Genomic DNA, 16,726 nt, shown 5'->3' with positions numbered 1-16,726 from the left:
GAAGAGTAATGATAATCTGACACACCCACATGGCATACTCCAAATACTCTCTAGACACGGGATGTGTTAGAACCATAGATTTTCTTTCATCGAGATACACAATTGCACAATTTTATGGGGAGGTAGAGTTGTGTATCTCGAGGCATAAAGTCTATGATTCTAGTATGCCACGTGGGGAGTCATATTATAACGACTCAAACCGGAATTTGGACATAAGTTGGCACGTTTCAGGAAAAATCCACTTGTCTATTGCCATACCAATTTCCTACATAAATCTTACACACAGTTGGTGTAGCGTTAACATAATTTGGTGTGGCAATAGTAGTAGCTCGCTTGTTTAATTAGGCCTACCATTTACTTTTCATTTCAGGAGTTTTCTTCAATATCGACTTAATCCCATGGCGGGAAAAACACCGATCCGTTGCCAGCCCTAAAGAGACAAAAGATACGATTCTTTTGGGTTTTGGGTGTGTTTCCAAAATGTTTCCTTTTCTAGTAAAATCGGTAGATTTTTGTTTTTTGTTTTTTTGGTTTGAAATAGAAAGTTGCTAATTCTCTCTTCTTCAGTTCAGAAATAGAAAATTGCTTCTTATCTCTGTTTGAATTCAGAAATAGAAACAAAACTCTAGACATGCATCTCTATAAATACTTGGTGTCTCTCAACTTCAATTCATACCATAAAGAAAGCTTAGAACAGGATAGAGTTGAAGATAGATCACAATGGCAGGTATGTTTATCTTTTAATTTCCTTATTATCTTCCAATTCAATCTCTTATCATTGGGTATCCAATAACTATAATTGGTTGTTCATGTTCATGTAGATAATAATTCTTATATTACTTGGAAGGATTTTCAAATAAGCAATGGAGACAGAGTAATCTCTGTAGCCAAGGATGGAACAAAGAATTCTGTTACAGTTCAAGGAGCTGTTGATTTGGTTCCCAATAATAATACACAGAGAGTCAAGATTTCAATATTACCTGGAATTTACAGGTCTCCATATTTTATTTTACTTTGGTGATTTTATTCAATGGGTGTTGATAATTTTGATCTTTTGTATCTGGAATTTACAGATCTTATTAGCTTACAATGATTTAATTTCTTTTTAAATGTTTGCAGAGAAAGGGTAATTGTTCCAAAAAACAAACCTTTTATTTCGTTTATCGGAACTTCAGAAACTCAGACTGTAATTACTTGGAATGCTAAAGCTTCTGATAGAGATCATAATGGGAGGGTACTTGGAACCTTTAATACAGCTACTCTCGACATATAATCTGATTATTTTTGTGCAACAGGAATTACCATTGAGGTACTAAATATATAAAATTTTCGAGCATTGTTCCCATATAGATGATTTTGTCTACAAACTTAACCAATCCTAAATCTTTGAAATAAGAATTTTTGTTGTTGTTGTTGATCTTTGAATGAAATACATACGTTCACCCGGAAATTGTAGAACTCTATGGTAGCACGAGCCGGAGACAAGGGGATGCAAGCGGTCTCGTTGAAGGTAACAGGAGACAAATCGATGTTCGACAAACTCAGAATTGTGGGATCACAGGACACTCTCTTAGACTTGGAAGGCAGACATTATTTCTACAATTGTTATATTGAAGGCGCTGTTGACTTCATATGTGGTAATGCAAGCTCAATCTATGAGGTAAAATTTAAACTATGTAACAGAAAACAGTTCCATTATGGTAATATAGTATAAACAAGTTTGTTTGTGATTCTAATAGGTTTGTACTCTACATTCGACGGCAAAAAGCTTCGGAGCAATCGCAGCTCATCATAGGAATTTTGCGAATGAGAATACAGGGTTTTCTTTCTTAAATTGTAAAGTTGAGGGAACTGGAGATGTCTACTTGGGAAGAGCTTGGGGGGATTTCTCAAGAACAATATATTATCAGTGTTGTTTTGACAATATTATAAATCCCTTAGGATGGAATGATATGGGTACTGCATCAAGACGCGAGTAAGTGTCGATAATCCCCTAATGAGATAATCAATTTACATGTTTTGTATAGTAAAAAATTACTAAATCAACTATGTATTTTGATGAAATTAACCATCTTTTACTTATAGACGCGAGTAAGTGTCGATAATCCCCTAATGAGATAATCAATTTTCATGTTTTGTATAGTAAAAAATTACTAAATCAACTATGTATTTTGATGAAATTAACCATCTTTTAATTATTATTAGGTAATTTTATTTCAAAAAACAGTTATTGATATCACATGTGACTGTAAAATATATAAATTATATGATAAAAATCATTTTTTACAAAATTGGATTTATAGCTATTTTGAATATTTTTTGGAAAATAATTCTTCAATATGGAATATAATTTTGTATTTTCAGAACTGCGGTGTTCGAAGAGTACGACTGTAGGGGTGAAGGAGCCCATAAGAGACACCGGGCATTGTGGTCGAATAAATTGAGATTTAGAGATGCGAGGCCTCTTATGAGTATGATATTTATCGCCGCGGATCAATGGCTAAGGCTTTAATTTTCTGCCATTTTCAAAATTACACATTGGTCATGTTTTTTCCTATAGGTTTTTTTTTTTTTTTTGTTTCTTGTTCTTTTTATGGGGAGAATTTCTTTTACTTTTCACACTGACTATGATATTTAATTTTTCTTTAATCAATGGATATGGTAGGGTATTGTTTTTGTATGATTATGAATAGTTTTATTTATTTATTTATTTATGTAAATAATTACTCAGTATTTCAGTTCAGATTTTACATTGGATCACAATATAAGGATCTGACCCTTGTCGGATTGGGTTTTTATATTTATTAATTGGGATCAAGTAGATGCACACCACCAATTACCAATTACAATCTATCACTTAAAAAAAATCACCTTTGCACTTCATTTTGTACGGTTGCACTTCAAAATAAAAGGTTGCACTCCCCCCCCCTTTTTTTTTCCTTCTTCTTCAACCATGCTCATAAAAATAATTTATTATTCAAAAGTATTTGCAACAAGTGCTTGGTCGATTTTTATCTTGTTCTACAAGGGATCAAGACATATTTTCATTAAAAAAATATTATTTTAACACAATCGATTAATCGATAAATATTTTATTATCTTAAAACAAAGAGAAGGTGAGTAGAAGTTGGAATATGAACAACTTTATCCCAATGAAGTGCAACTTGTAGGTTAAGAGAGACAATATTGATGTGCAACTAGGACCCTTACTAACTTGGAGGGTACCATGCAGAAAGATTTTGGGAAGAATTGAAACATGTAGTTTTGATTGTATGAGCGTGTGGTTTTGGTAAGATAGGGGTTGATGTAGAAATGATCAAACAATTTTGTTGACCCTTACGATGCATCAACGGTTTAGTTTATTAGTGCTATACATGTGATTGATCCCAAAATCATAAATTATTACTGAACTTGACACTGATAAAATCTAGTCGTAAACAATTTTCGAATAAAGTACGTGAAAAAATCATCTAAAAACTTGATGAAGCGACATGATTATTTCAGTTGAGTCAAAATGAATTATTATTGATGGATTTTAATCCAAAAACTATACAAAAAATAAAATAAAATAAAAAACATAATTTGAACATACTAATTTGAAATGCTTCAAAAAAACTCTAGAAAATTTGGTGTTTGTCCTTTCAACTCTCCTTGATCGGAATGGATGGTCGAAAACACCACCCCTGATTTTTTTTCCTTGGGATATACAACTACACATATTTATGGAGATGTGTGGCTGTGTATCTTGAGAAAATTTATGGTTCTAGCACATGCCACATCGCGGGGGGAGGGGAGGGGGGGGGGGGGGCCAGAAAATCATTAATCCTATTTTTAACACTAATGATTTTCTGACTCGAAATTAGTCACTCAATCTATATTCGATTGACGTGGTAAAGGCACAAACCCATTGATCTTTTCCTTGTGTATCTCGAAGAAAAAGATCTATGGTTATATGCCCTTGCCACGTCAGCTCAGTACAAATTGAGTGAAAAAAATTCAAGTCGAAAAATCACAACTCTATTTTTAAGAGTCGTGATAATTTGACACCCCCCTTTGACATACGAGTCCTATGCCCCCATCATAGAACTGTAAATCAGTTACCTCGAGATACATAAGAATTTTTTTATGATTATGCTTATCTCGACGCAAAGGATCTACAGTTCTATGATGGGGGTGTATGCCAGAGGGGCGTCAGAAAATCATTATTCTATTTTTTTAAACATGTCTAGGCCTCATTAGGGTTGTCAATGGATCGATCAGGGCCAGACTTTTTTAGGCTTAAAAATTAGGCCCTAACCCAACTAAAGATCAGGTTGGCTTAATAAATAACACTTTAGTCCACTTCCACCTATATTCGGGTTATTTGTGGGGCGAGGCGAAACCCATTTTTAAAGACATTACCAAGGTCAGGGGATCATTAGTAATTTATAATAAAATAATTCTATATTATATTTAATATGGGCCACCCATCGGGCCTACATTCAAAATCCAAAACCAGCCCGGTCCATAGCAGGCCGGATCGGGACAATACTCGGCCCATTGACAACTCTAGGCCTCGTACATGAACATTGCGGTGCGGTACTTTTCGTATCCTATTAGGATAGATAGATAGGGATGGTGTTTTAGTAGTAATTTAAACGTGTGGGTTTTGGCGTTTGAGCTGAAGTTGAGCACTCTCTTCCTTCAAAATCCAAACCTTTTCCAACAACAACACAATCTCTCTTTCACTCTTTAGTTTTTCTTCTGAAATTAAGATTAATTACTACTACTTCTTCTACAACATGAACTTCAAATCACACAAGGATTACAACACGCATTACACATCAAGATCAAGCTCCTCTCCTATTTATACACCACCCTTCCCTCTTCTCCTAATCATCATAACTTCAGAAAAGAAATTTAAAAACAGAGAAAAAAAGATATGGGTTCTTCAAATTTTAATTGTTTTTTGGTGCTTTTGGTTGTTTTCTTGGGTACCCAACAATTGATTGTTGGTGCAGATAATAATAATAATAATAATAATAACTATATTAGTTGGGATGATTTTAAAATAGATGGGAGGTACGATTTGAACCTTAATAAGACGAATGGTAGTAGTCGAGACAAAGTAATCTTTGTAGCCAAGGATGGAACAGGGGATTCAGTCACAGTTCAAGGAGCTGTTGATCTGGTTCCGGATCATAATACACAGAGAATCAAGATTCTAATATTACCCGGAATTTACAGGTCTCTCTCTCTCTCGCCATAGGTTTCTTTTTTATGATTTTATTCTATGGGTGTTGAAATTTTGATCTTTTGTGTCTATTAGTGCACGTATATAAAAAAGTTTAGAGTGTTACCAACGCCACACCAACTGTGTGCAAATTCTTGCGTGATTTACATATGAATTGGTGTGGCATTAGTAAAAGTTAGTGTAGCAATAGCAGCTCTCAAAGTCTATGAGAGGAAATTAGTTAACATGGTTTTCGTAGAGCTTGAAAGATCTGCAAAAGTGTGCTACCATATTAGTAGTAAAGTTTTTATATTGATCTTTAAAATAAGTTTTGATGGATCAGAAGTCATATGGTTGTTAATCTTTAAATTTTCTTAGTTAATTATTATTTAATTTCTTATTAATATTTGCAGAGAAAGGGTAATTGTTCCAAAACACAAGCCTTTTATTTCCTTCATCGGAACTAAAGACACTGAGACTGTGATTACTTGGAATGCTAAAGCTTCTGATAAAGATAGTAATGGGAAGGAACTCGGAACCTTCGATACAGCTACTGTTGACGTACAATCCGATTATTTTTGTGCAACAGGAATTACTATCGAGGTAATATATTATATAAAATTTCAAACATACATTGCTCTTAGATTGCATGATTTTCGCTCAAAACTTAACCAAGCCTTAATCTTTGAAATAAGATTTTTGTTGTTGTTGCTCTTGGTATGGAATATATAGTTTTTATAGTCTTGGAATTTAGATTCTAATTTGCATGTGTTGTGTAAATGTATTGTATTTTATTGCGTTACACAGAGTTGTTTTGAGGAGTTTTACATGTTTTGATAACTCTCGGTTATATGAATAGAAATCAAATCTTTAGGACTGTAAAACTTATGAGAAAATAATAATTGTTCTTATTTTGTTTAGTGGACGTAGGCATACTGCCGAATCACGTAAACCCTTGTGTTTTGTGTGATTGTGTGATCTTTGCTATTTAAATTTTTTTTTCTTCTTCACAATATGTTTATGGGGAAATTGCAGAACTCTATAGTACCACGACGTGGAGGGGTGGGGATGCAAGCGGTCTCGTTGAAAGTATCAGGTGACAAATCGATGTTCTTCCAAGTTAGAATTGTGGGCTCACAAGACACTCTATTAGACTTGGAAGGGACACATTTTTTTTACAACAGTTACATTGAAGGCACTGTTGACTTCATATGTGGTAATGCAAGGTCACTCTATAAGGTAAAATTCCATTAACATAAAGTATTAAAAAGTTTGTTTATGATTATGTTATAGTTATTAATTGTGTGTGAATAATTAGGATTGTATTCTACATTCAACGGCCGAACGATCAGGAGCGATTACAGCTCATCATAGGAATTCCGTGGATGAGAATACAGGGTTCTCTTTCTTAAACTGTACAATTAATGGGACCGGGGATGTCTTATTGGGAAGAGCTTGGGGGAATTTTGCAAGAACGATCTATTCTCACTGTCATTTCGACAATATTATAAATCCTGAGGGATGGAGTGACATGGGAACTTCATCAAGAAGAGAGTAAGTATCGATGATCCTAATTATGAGATAATTGATTTCCTTTATTAAAATCAAATGAAATTAATTAACCATGTTTCACCTGGTTGAGTAATTTTATTTCAAAAACAGTTATCGATAAGGTAATTTCTCAAATAATTCTAGACATTTTTTGTTTATTCCAAATGTGTTATAATTATTGACAAAGTTATCACATAGTGTTAACACTTCGTGAATAATTTACCAACATTATGTGGTAGTTTTGTTAACACATAACATTTTTGGTATTTTTTAAAACTTCAGTAATTATTTGAGAAATTTCCCTTATTGGTATCACATGTGATATGATAAAAATAAAAAATTACAAAATTGGATTGATAGTTATTTTTGAATAAAAATAATTATAGAATGACTCTGTAATATGGAATGTGATTTTGTATTTTCAGGACTGCGGTGTTTGGAGAATACAAATGTACTGGTAAAGGAGCCTATCGGGGAAAACGGGTACCATGGTCGAAATCATTGGGATTTAACGACGCCAGACCTTTTATGAGTTGGAGATTTATAGAGGCTGATAAATGGCTAAGGCTTTAATTCTTCGCCATTTTCAAAATTACACATTGGTCATGTATAGGATACATGTCTTCATGGAGTGTTTTTTATTTATTTTTATTATTATTATTTTAAATTTTCCCACTATTGGACCGTGATTTTTTTTTTTTTTTTAATTAATGGTTATGGTGGGGTTTTGTGAGCTATAACAGTTGGTCTGAATAGTTTTTATTTTTATTTTTTTATGTAAATAATTATTTAGTTCAGATTTTACTAATTAAGCCAGACATGAAAAAGGTTGTCAATGGATCATGTCTCGGTCCGATTAAGGATAATTTCGTGAGGGTTAGACCTGAGTTTTTATATTGGATCTGGATCCAAGCCTTTTTGGGTTGGGATTTTGTATTGGATCTGAATATTGGGATCCAAATTCGAGTAGGATTGGCAGATCAATCAAAAATGTGATTTGATTTACAAAACACACATATTTATTGATAAAATATAAGACAATTTCTCAAATTTTATATGATTTAGACATGGTTGATCAAGAAGCAATCTGATAAGTTGTTACTAATTCAATCTTTGAGTTCAAATCTCTATGTAGCAACTCACTGAGGGTTGTTCGGCCATTATGGTTTATCATACAATTAAAAAACAAAACCTTTTTTCGAACTCATTTTAGTGTTGTAAATTAACTTGCAATCCAACAACACATCCTTCTGTATTTCATGAAAAAACCTTTTTTAATCCGATACCAACCCCTAAATTTATATAACGGTGAAAATTAACTTGTTATTGATTTTTTTTTTCAAAGGTCTTATAATTTTGTCATCCACAATTTTTTCGATACATTATTGTACTACTTATAATACCCTCAATTATTTTAGTCGTAATACCCTCAATTATTTTAGTCAAATACCCATTATATCCTTTTCGTGCTTTCGGACAGTAACATAGATTACTTTTCTTTCAGATACAAGTTTAAAAATCAATTTAGATACAAGTTTAAAAATCAATGGTTTGACAGTGTGTTGAACGTAGTGCCCAACGCAATCAATCCACCATTTTCCTAATGTTATTGCCGCAATATCAACCTTCACTACTGCTTCATTTCCATTCATTTCAGAGGATCATCTTTTAATTACTTGTTTATTTACTTAATTTCATCAATGTTAAGGACTTGAAATTTGGTAATACTACAATTCCAGAGAGAAATTTTTGTTGAAAAATCTTGATCTTCGACGATACTTTTAGGTTTGTATAATGCAAGTTCTTGGATTGCGGTATTTTATATTTTAGTTTCCTCCAACGTCTCGTTACTTGCTAAAACATTTGTTCTAACTACGCTCATTGAATATGACCTCTCATTAGAGAAATGAATTAATAATACCTGAAACAAATGAATGGAAATGAATTAATAATAATACCTGAAACAAATGAATTGTAAGTGATAACAGTCCTACCCATTAGGCAAGAAATGAAGTATCAAGTTTTCCTCATAAATAACGTGCCAAAAATGAAATACATGTGAACTTTTCAAGAAAATGAATTTGTCATGGGCTCGCCGATATATGCCCTTGAAAAAACACATTTACGATTTAATTATTTATATTTCCATGCATGATAATTTTTAAACATTTTCTTCTAAGATTTATATAAATTTTACTATTTTCAGATTTATTATTATTATTTTTACTTAATTAAAAAATATGAAAATATCTAATATTTACTTTTATTTGATAACTTTTAGATATTTTCTTGGCTACTCACCATATTTTGATATATTTGATAATTTTTACTATTTTTAATAAACATTAGTTAAGTTTTTTACTTAAATTAATAAATGATTAAAACTAATTTTAATAATTAAGTACTCAGATTCTTTTGTTGATAATTTGTAAGCATATAATCGACCACTCACCGATTTTTCTAGTTAACGAATTTTTTGTTTATAAAAAACTGTACATTTTCCTAATCTTTTTATGGGATTTTACTATGATTTACATGCAATCTCACTTTTCCATATTGCAACAAACACCCAGAAATAACAAAATCTTGAAAGAAAAAAAAATTCATTTACGATATTTCGTGACCATTTGTAGGGTACCATGCAGAAAGATACTTATAGGAAGGATGAAATACACAATGTGAAAAAAGCCCAAATTTGACGGCCCTAGGCCGTCAAATTTCATAAAATTCGATGGACCAAGGGTCGAATTTTTCATTGTCAATTTTTTTTTTCGATGGGTCGAAACTGTCAAATTAATGAAGGATGGGAGAAATTTGACAACTTCAAGTCGTTAAATCTGAGAATATCAAGAATTTCGACTGTCTTAGACCGTCAAAATTCAATTTCTAAAATTCGTGGACCTTGGTCCGTCAAATTTTTCTGTCGAATTTTTCAGTTTTCATGTAGTGTTATGCAATTTTGATTGCATGGTTGAGTGGCTTTGGTAAGATGTTCCCACAAATCTCAATCATGTATACGTGAGATCCAATGGTTGGGTAAAAAGATGCATCCCAAGAATAAATTACAAATCTCTAAGATAAATCTCAACCGTTGGATCTCACATATATACAGTTAAGATTATCTATGAACATATGAGTTCACCTTCATGAGTCCATGGATATATATTCGTATAAAATACACCTCCCTCGAGATTTTAATTTCTTGATTATGTAACAATTTCTTTTATTTATCTTTTTCTCAATAATAATAAATATGTTTTTTTACTAATAGAAATTGTATTACATCCATTCTTACCCTAAAAGAAAATCTAAGATTAAATTATATATAAGTCAAAGGCAATGTTTTTAAAGCTGGACCGATAATCCGACATAAATTTTGATTAATTGGTTGGATTAAATTCAGTCGTGGTTCAATTTGAGTACAAATAAATTACAAAATTGACAATCTAACACGCAAGCAACCCTCTAGATTTCATGGAAAAGTTTAGATAAAAAAAAAAAAAAAAAAAAACTTCAAAAGAATAATTTATTTTAGGCTTGATCAACAATTTTGAAAATGGATGACTACTAAACTCCCAAATTTAATGGTGAAAAATAATTTTTTTAAATACATATCACTCTGTACTTTACATCCCTGTGACATCGGATCATTTTTAATGTCACAGGTGAGTTCAGAACCCTAGTAAGATTTGAAAAAAAAAACTAAAAAATCAAGGAATTGGATCGATAATTCTGAAAAATCCAATCGGGTAGACCATGGGTCCAGTTCAAATTTTCAAATACTGGTCAAAAGTACTTATATAATTCTTTACAAAAACTTATATATATATATATATATATATATATATATCCAACTTTGAAATAGATATTTACACAATCAATTGAGGAGATGGGATTTAGGGAATATTAACCAATAATTTTTTTATTAAATAGATTATTTAGAAAGCCCCCAAAACTTGGAGACTGTTTAGAAATAAATCCCTCCACCAGATCCTTCAAGTAATTTTCCCTATTTATTTAAAAACATGGCTGAGCCTCGTACATGAACATAATGTGGTACATTTCGTATTGAAGTAGTGACTTTGTCATTGTAGGATAGATAGGAATGTTGCTTTAGTAATTAAAAAGGTTCCATTATCGATTTATAGTTTAAAGAAAAGGAGTTTTAACTAATTCAATAAAACTGCGAGGGAGTTTTCCAAATTACCGTTAACTAAACGTATGGGTTTTGAGTTTCTGTTGAAGCCCAACCTTCTACGTTTAAGTTTAATAACAAACACTCGATCTCCTCCTTCAAAGTCCAAACCTTTTCCGACAACAACACAATCTCTCTTTCACTCTTTGGTTTTCTTCTGAAATTAAGATTAATTACTACTTCTTCTTGTACAACATGAACTTCAAATCACACAAGGATTACAACTTATTTATATACCACCCTTCACTCTTCTCGATCGACTTCAGAAAAGAAATTAAAAAACAGAGAAAAACAAAACTATGGGGGGTTCTTCTGTTTTTAGTTGTTTTTTGGTGGTTTTGGTTGTTCTCTTGGGTACCCAACAATGGGTTGTTCGTGGAGATAATAATAATAATATTAGTTGGGAGGATTTTATGATAGATGGGAGGAGCGACTTCTATAATGGGATGAATCGTAGTAGTAGTAGTAGTAGTAGTAATGGAGTTATCTTTGTAGCTCAGGATGGATCAGGAGATTCTGTTACTGTACAGGGAGCTGTTGATTTGGTTCCCAATCATAATAAACAGAGAATAAAGATTTTCATCTTACCCGGAATTTACAGGTCTCTCTTTCTCTCTTCCCCTTTCAAAGAATTTTTTTATGTGTCTATTTTGGATTTTTAAGTGAATTTAGTTTGAGATGTTCACTTTTACTGTTATTTGTTAGTTTATACTGTTGAGTAATGATTTTCTGAGTCCCCCACGTGACATAATCTCATGATGTGGCATGTGCTTGAACGTTAGATCTTTTTGCCTCGAGATATACAACTGTATATATTTATGAGATGTGTATGCGTATCCCAAGGCAAAAGTTCTATGATTCTGGCACATGTCACATCAGGAGAGTATTTTGAGTATGCCATGTGGGGGAGTCCGATTATCATGACTCTTATACTTTATAGATGGAGTCTTGATATTTGACTCCCCCTCTACTCTCCTGACGTGGCATGTGACTAAATTTTCTTTCCTCGAAATGTACAACTGCACATTCTCATAAACATGTGCAATTGTGAATCTCGAGGAAGAGAATTTATGGTTCTATCATATTTCATGCCTAGAGATTAGAGAGGGAAGTATGTCAAAAAATCATTATTCTTATATATATATATACTGGGAACTTGGCATATGCAAAACCTATATGTATATATAATAATGAAAAAAAGAGTCATGATAATCTGACTCACACTTTTTTGTACGCTCCCCTCACAAAATCATGGATCCTTTGCTTTGGGATACACAAGGACAAATCTTTATGGTTTTGTATGATTCTATGATGACAACGTACAAAAAAAAGTGAGTTAGATTATCACGACATATAAAAAACAGGGGTTTATTTATACTTTTTTAAAATATAGGTTACATAATAAAAAGTAGTGCATAAAATGGGTAAGATTTTATCTGAAATTTGAGTGGTCTAAATCTGAATTTAACAGGTTTGGACCCTTAGAGTAGATCTGAATAAAATATGGGTTGATATCCCTTGATTTAAGTCAGATTAAGATCCATCCCAATATCCACCTAGATCCAAATTATATATTACTTTAAAAATTATATTTTCATGTTCTTAAAAATATCTTTTTTCTACTAATGAATTCTTATAAAATAAATGAATTATAATATAATAATATAACAATTAAAAAAGAAATATAACAAAAAAATGTAGAATGGTCATAAATTATTTGACTCGACCGACCCAAATCAAATATTGCAGTTGTATCTAGATTTAGTGAAAGCAAGATGGTTCGAATATGATTTTAGCTATAAGATCTTAGTCGAATATGGATATGGATCTGAATAAAAAATTTATGACTGTTCTCAATATTCTCAGAGAAAGGGTACATGTTCCAAAAACCAAGCCTTTTATTTCCTTCATCGGAATAGAAAACACTGAGACTGTGATTACTTCCAACACTAAAGCATCCGATAAAGATGCCCAAGGGAGAGAAATTGGGACCTACAATACAGCTACTGTCGACGTAGAATCCGATTACTTTTGTGCAACAGGAATCACTATAGAGGTACTAATTAAACAAAAATAATTTCCACTCTCTTCTTTTATATGAAGTATATAGTTTATATATAATCTTTGAATTATGATTGCAGAATACCATAGTTGCAAACCCAGGAGGTGAGGGGATGCAAGCCATTGCGTTCAAAGTATCAGGAGACAAATCAATGTTCTTTAGAGTAAGACTCGTGGGTTCACAGGACACTCTCTTAGACCTCGAAGGGACACATTATTTCTATCAATGTTACATTCAAGGGTCCATCGACTTCATATGTGGTAATGCAAAGTCACTTTATGAGGTAAATATATTCGAATCGCTTCAAGAATTTCAAAGATCTCATAATTTGTCCTAAAACTAACATGGGTAATGGAATTTTATTTTAATTTATTGAATTGTGCTAATTAACAAGTTTGTGATTCTGATATGAAAAGTGGGTGTGATGAACTAGGAGTGCACCTTGAATTCAACTGCAAAAACATCTGGAGCAATTGCAGCTCAACGTAGGGAATCAGCCGACGAGGATACAGGGTTTTCTTTCGTAAATTGTACAGTGACAGGGACTGGGGAGATCTACTTGGGAAGAGCTTGGGGTCAATTTTCAAGAACAATCTACTCTCATAGTCATATTGACGATATTATAAATCACGATGGATGGAGTGACTGGGGAGACACATCAAGAAGAAAGTACGTATTGTCTAACTTTATGAGATAATCCATTTTCATGCATTAGAAAAATCTAATATTTGCAGGAAAAAGAACAAAAGCAATTGGAGACAAAAAAATATATCATTTAAAACAATTGTAGAACATAATATTGAAACTCTTTTAACTTTGAATCTTCAGGACTGTGTCGTTCGGAGAATATCAATGCAATGGTAAAGGAGCAAAGACGACAAAATGGGTACCATGGGCAAAATCATTCACACATGAGGAAGCAAAGCCATTTCTGAGTAGGAATTTCATTGATGGACATGAATGGCTCAGCCTTTAAATTCTTAACCATTACCCAGAACACAGATTGGTCCCTGCAATGGGGTTCCTTAAGAGATGACCTTGACTTCAATTTTGTGATCCACGATCTCAAATATTTTCTTCTTTCTTTTGTTTTTTATACTTTTTCTCTTAGAAGAGAGAACAATAGCTGACATCAACAATACAAAATACTTTTTCCTCTATGTTTACACAATCTTCCTGTTTTGATAAGGGTAAGAAAATTTCAACCCTCCCATCGTACAATATTTTCTTACAAAAAAATAAAGAGAAAAAAAACTAAAAAAATAAATCAAAAAGCAAAACAGACCACATTGAATTTGATCCAATATCTAGTCTTCTAAAATGTGCTTTGATCTGTTTCAAATGTATGATTTCCTTGCACTAAGGTAATCAATTTCACAATCGAATTTGAATGAAGAGGCTTGCAAATACAACATAAGAAACCAGCTTTGATTAATCTGAAACATGATTTGGAATTATTTCCACATACAATAGATAGTGTCTAAAAATAGTTTAGAACAAACACAGAATTAGCCCGTGGTGAATGGAAGAAGATCCTCAGAACAGTTAAATTTCTAGTCTAATAATCCTTTCCCATAAATCTCAATCATGGGCTATCCATCTCATACCCAACAAACATTCAACATTACAATCCTGACCATCCAACACGTAAGAGTGCTCTCCCCATCATCAACAAATTTGATTTAGTTCTCCATGTTTCACTCTTGAATGGAATGTTTTTCGGCTAGAGTAAATCAATGAGGTACACTACCGGCTGAGCGATTAGGATTGATGTGTCCGAAGCAATGAAGGACAGCTGAAAGACTTGTCACTAACCTCTTAGGCACTTAGCAGCTTCTAGTACTCTTATTTCCCTGCTTTATAGTACCTCTAAATTGTGATCTTTAAGCGTCCCCGAAAACTGGGTCTGATATGGGGAAGTGTAACATAAGCACAAGAAGCACAAAAGGAATGAAAATATAGCGGGGACATAGTAAATCGATAAGAAAGTGATACCTTGTGATTCAATAGACAAAGTCTCTCGAGCATCAAGTCCATCCATAGAGATATCTGAAAACTAGTGTTAGATCAATTTTTTGTGATTCTGTCATTGAAAAAGGTTACGACTGCTGAGTGACGGTCCTCGAAAATAATAACAAAAGGCAAGCATCTTTTGAAAAAGGTAAAAAAACAAGCATTGTTAATCTTTTTGTATATGATTGCTTCAGTAGTTTCGGCGATCATTTCTAGTTTGATATATAAGCCATCTGAGCTCATGTTCAATATATTTCTTAGCAATAAATAACCCTAAAGAACAACTGAAATAATGTAAAAGCTAATACCTTCTAGCAACCATGAAAACAACAGATCAACCGGTACACATGGTTTTAATTCTCGTCCGCTACGTCTCGGTATCATCCACCAACAAGACATATAGTCAAGTCAAATGTATCAGCCAGGATTTAAAACCATGGTTCATTTTTCTTATTGTAGAACGAGACGACTCAAAACTTATCAGAAAACTCCTTCGTGGACAAGACAAGACATCAAAACGAGTTTTAAAACCATGAATGTCAATTGAACACCTCAAAACTTCACAGAAACCTAACTACAAAGGTAATGATGCTGTGTAGGAGCACCAAGTTTAACTCACTTAGTTCACTAAAAAGGATATAATCTCACACCCCATTCAAAAGAACCAAACACAAAAAATATTGGAATCCCACAAAATTTAACCCAACTAGCAAAACTGATGGAAAGGTAACGAAAAATAGGTTACCCACACTGGATAAAGCCATAAAGGCACACCCCAGAATTAGAGATTTGTCATAAACGCTTACCCAATTTTGAGATAATTAAACTGAACCATATTTCCAACATTATCTTCTTAAACTAAAGAACACCCGCGAAACATATAAATGGGGCTCTGAAACATAAACCTTAGTACACAATATACAACTGGGTTTCTCAGAATCTCAGCTCAAAACCCCTTAGAAGGATTAAAAAGGTAGTTTTGACGACGTTTGTGAACAAAAATGATGAAAAACAAAATGGGTATCAAAATTTAGAGCGAAGCAAAGGACTAACAGTAGAGAAGACGGAATATATGATGGTTAGAAGTTAGAACAGACCTGCTAATAATGGAGTTGCGTTAAGAACTTCGAGAGAGCAGATAAGTTCATTTCGTTCCCATTTTTGCAGGCAAGAGTAGAAGGCCATACAACAACGATGATGCCATGGAAGATATGGAGAGAAAAGAGGAGAATACAGAGAACGTGAAAGAAGTCTAAGTTGGGAGTAACTTTGAATTGATGAAATCTCATTTTTGCCGTATAGATTTTGCTTGAAACCTCTCCTTTTACCTTTGACACTCCATTGGGTATTATTAGGCAATTAAGGATAGGGAAAATTACTAAAAAAAAGGGCTACATATTTTAATATTTAAAACATCAGACAGTCCAATATTTTAATCATTCGAAAGGTATTTTTGGTAAAATAATGTATTTGAACACATAAAAACGTTGGACTGTCTGGAGATTTAATTCGTTTCTGTTAATTTTTGAAAAAATAGTTGTTTTTTTTTTTAAATATTAAAATATTTAACCCTTTTTTTTATAGTAATTTTCTTTTAAGAATATAAGGATAATTTCAGGTATTTTCATATATAAACAAGGGTAATTTTGTCAAAATGGGGGAAGAGATTTTCAAGATAAGGTGTGGAGCAAGT

At 32.7% G+C, this 16,726-nt stretch overlaps 2 protein-coding genes, 1 long non-coding RNA gene and 1 pseudogene across 4 annotated transcripts; 3 read left to right on the top strand and 1 right to left on the bottom strand.

Moving 5' to 3' along the window:
- The first annotated feature begins 720 nt into the window (after positions 1 to 720).
- LOC147390092 (pectinesterase QRT1-like) lies at positions 721 to 2,512 on the top strand (annotated as a pseudogene). The gene is made up of 6 exons (XR_015182601.1): positions 721 to 727; positions 822 to 993; positions 1,120 to 1,309; positions 1,457 to 1,660; positions 1,740 to 1,975; positions 2,365 to 2,512. The product of XR_015182601.1 is annotated as a pectinesterase QRT1-like (transcript).
- A 140-nt stretch (positions 2,513 to 2,652) lies between these two features.
- LOC147390091 (pectinesterase QRT1-like) lies at positions 2,653 to 7,336 on the top strand. Its single transcript, XM_086457711.1, has 6 exons — positions 2,653 to 2,677; positions 5,001 to 5,226; positions 5,626 to 5,815; positions 6,248 to 6,451; positions 6,531 to 6,766; positions 7,189 to 7,336. The coding sequence occupies exons 1-6, from the start codon at positions 2,653 to 2,655 to the stop codon at positions 7,334 to 7,336; spliced, it is 1,029 nt and encodes a 342-aa protein (XP_086313837.1).
- Positions 7,337 to 10,604: 3,268 nt separating this feature from the next.
- On the top strand, positions 10,605 to 14,489 carry LOC147390090 (pectinesterase QRT1-like). Its single transcript, XM_086459757.1, has 5 exons — positions 10,605 to 11,559; positions 12,825 to 13,014; positions 13,100 to 13,303; positions 13,454 to 13,689; positions 13,849 to 14,489. The coding sequence occupies exons 1-5, from the start codon at positions 11,258 to 11,260 to the stop codon at positions 13,994 to 13,996; spliced, it is 1,080 nt and encodes a 359-aa protein (XP_086315883.1). The 5' UTR covers positions 10,605 to 11,257; the 3' UTR covers positions 13,997 to 14,489.
- A 70-nt stretch (positions 14,490 to 14,559) lies between these two features.
- LOC147390089 (uncharacterized) lies at positions 14,560 to 16,124 on the bottom strand. The gene is made up of 3 exons (XR_015183170.1): positions 15,342 to 16,124; positions 15,016 to 15,069; positions 14,560 to 14,926 (listed from the first exon to the last, which is right to left on the bottom strand). It is a non-coding gene; the product is annotated as an uncharacterized LOC147390089 (long non-coding RNA).
- Positions 16,125 to 16,726: the final 602 nt, after the last annotated feature.

Source organism: Akebia trifoliata, chromosome 11, assembly GCF_017979445.1.
Source record: "Akebia trifoliata isolate Shusen 1 chromosome 11, ASM1797944v1, whole genome shotgun sequence".
NCBI classification, from domain to species: domain Eukaryota; kingdom Viridiplantae; phylum Streptophyta; class Magnoliopsida; order Ranunculales; family Lardizabalaceae; genus Akebia; species Akebia trifoliata.
Note: the sequence above shows the minus strand (reverse complement) of the source record. Positions and strands in the feature narration are given on the sequence as shown.

Coding starts and splice junctions, on each gene's coding strand:
- LOC147390091 (XM_086457711.1), top strand. CDS start 2,653: ATGGATATGGTAGGGTATTGTTTTT. Junction 2,678..5,000: donor TATGGTAGGGTATTGTTTTT/GTATGATTATGA, acceptor TTGTTGGTGCAG/ATAATAATAATAATAATAAT. Junction 5,227..5,625: donor ATATTACCCGGAATTTACAG/GTCTCTCTCTCT, acceptor TAATATTTGCAG/AGAAAGGGTAATTGTTCCAA.
- LOC147390090 (XM_086459757.1), top strand. CDS start 11,258: ATGGGGGGTTCTTCTGTTTTTAGTTGTTTTTTGGTGGTTTTGGTTGTT. Junction 11,560..12,824: donor ATCTTACCCGGAATTTACAG/GTCTCTCTTTCT, acceptor CAATATTCTCAG/AGAAAGGGTACATGTTCCAA. Junction 13,304..13,453: donor ATGCAAAGTCACTTTATGAG/GTAAATATATTC, acceptor GTGATGAACTAG/GAGTGCACCTTGAATTCAAC.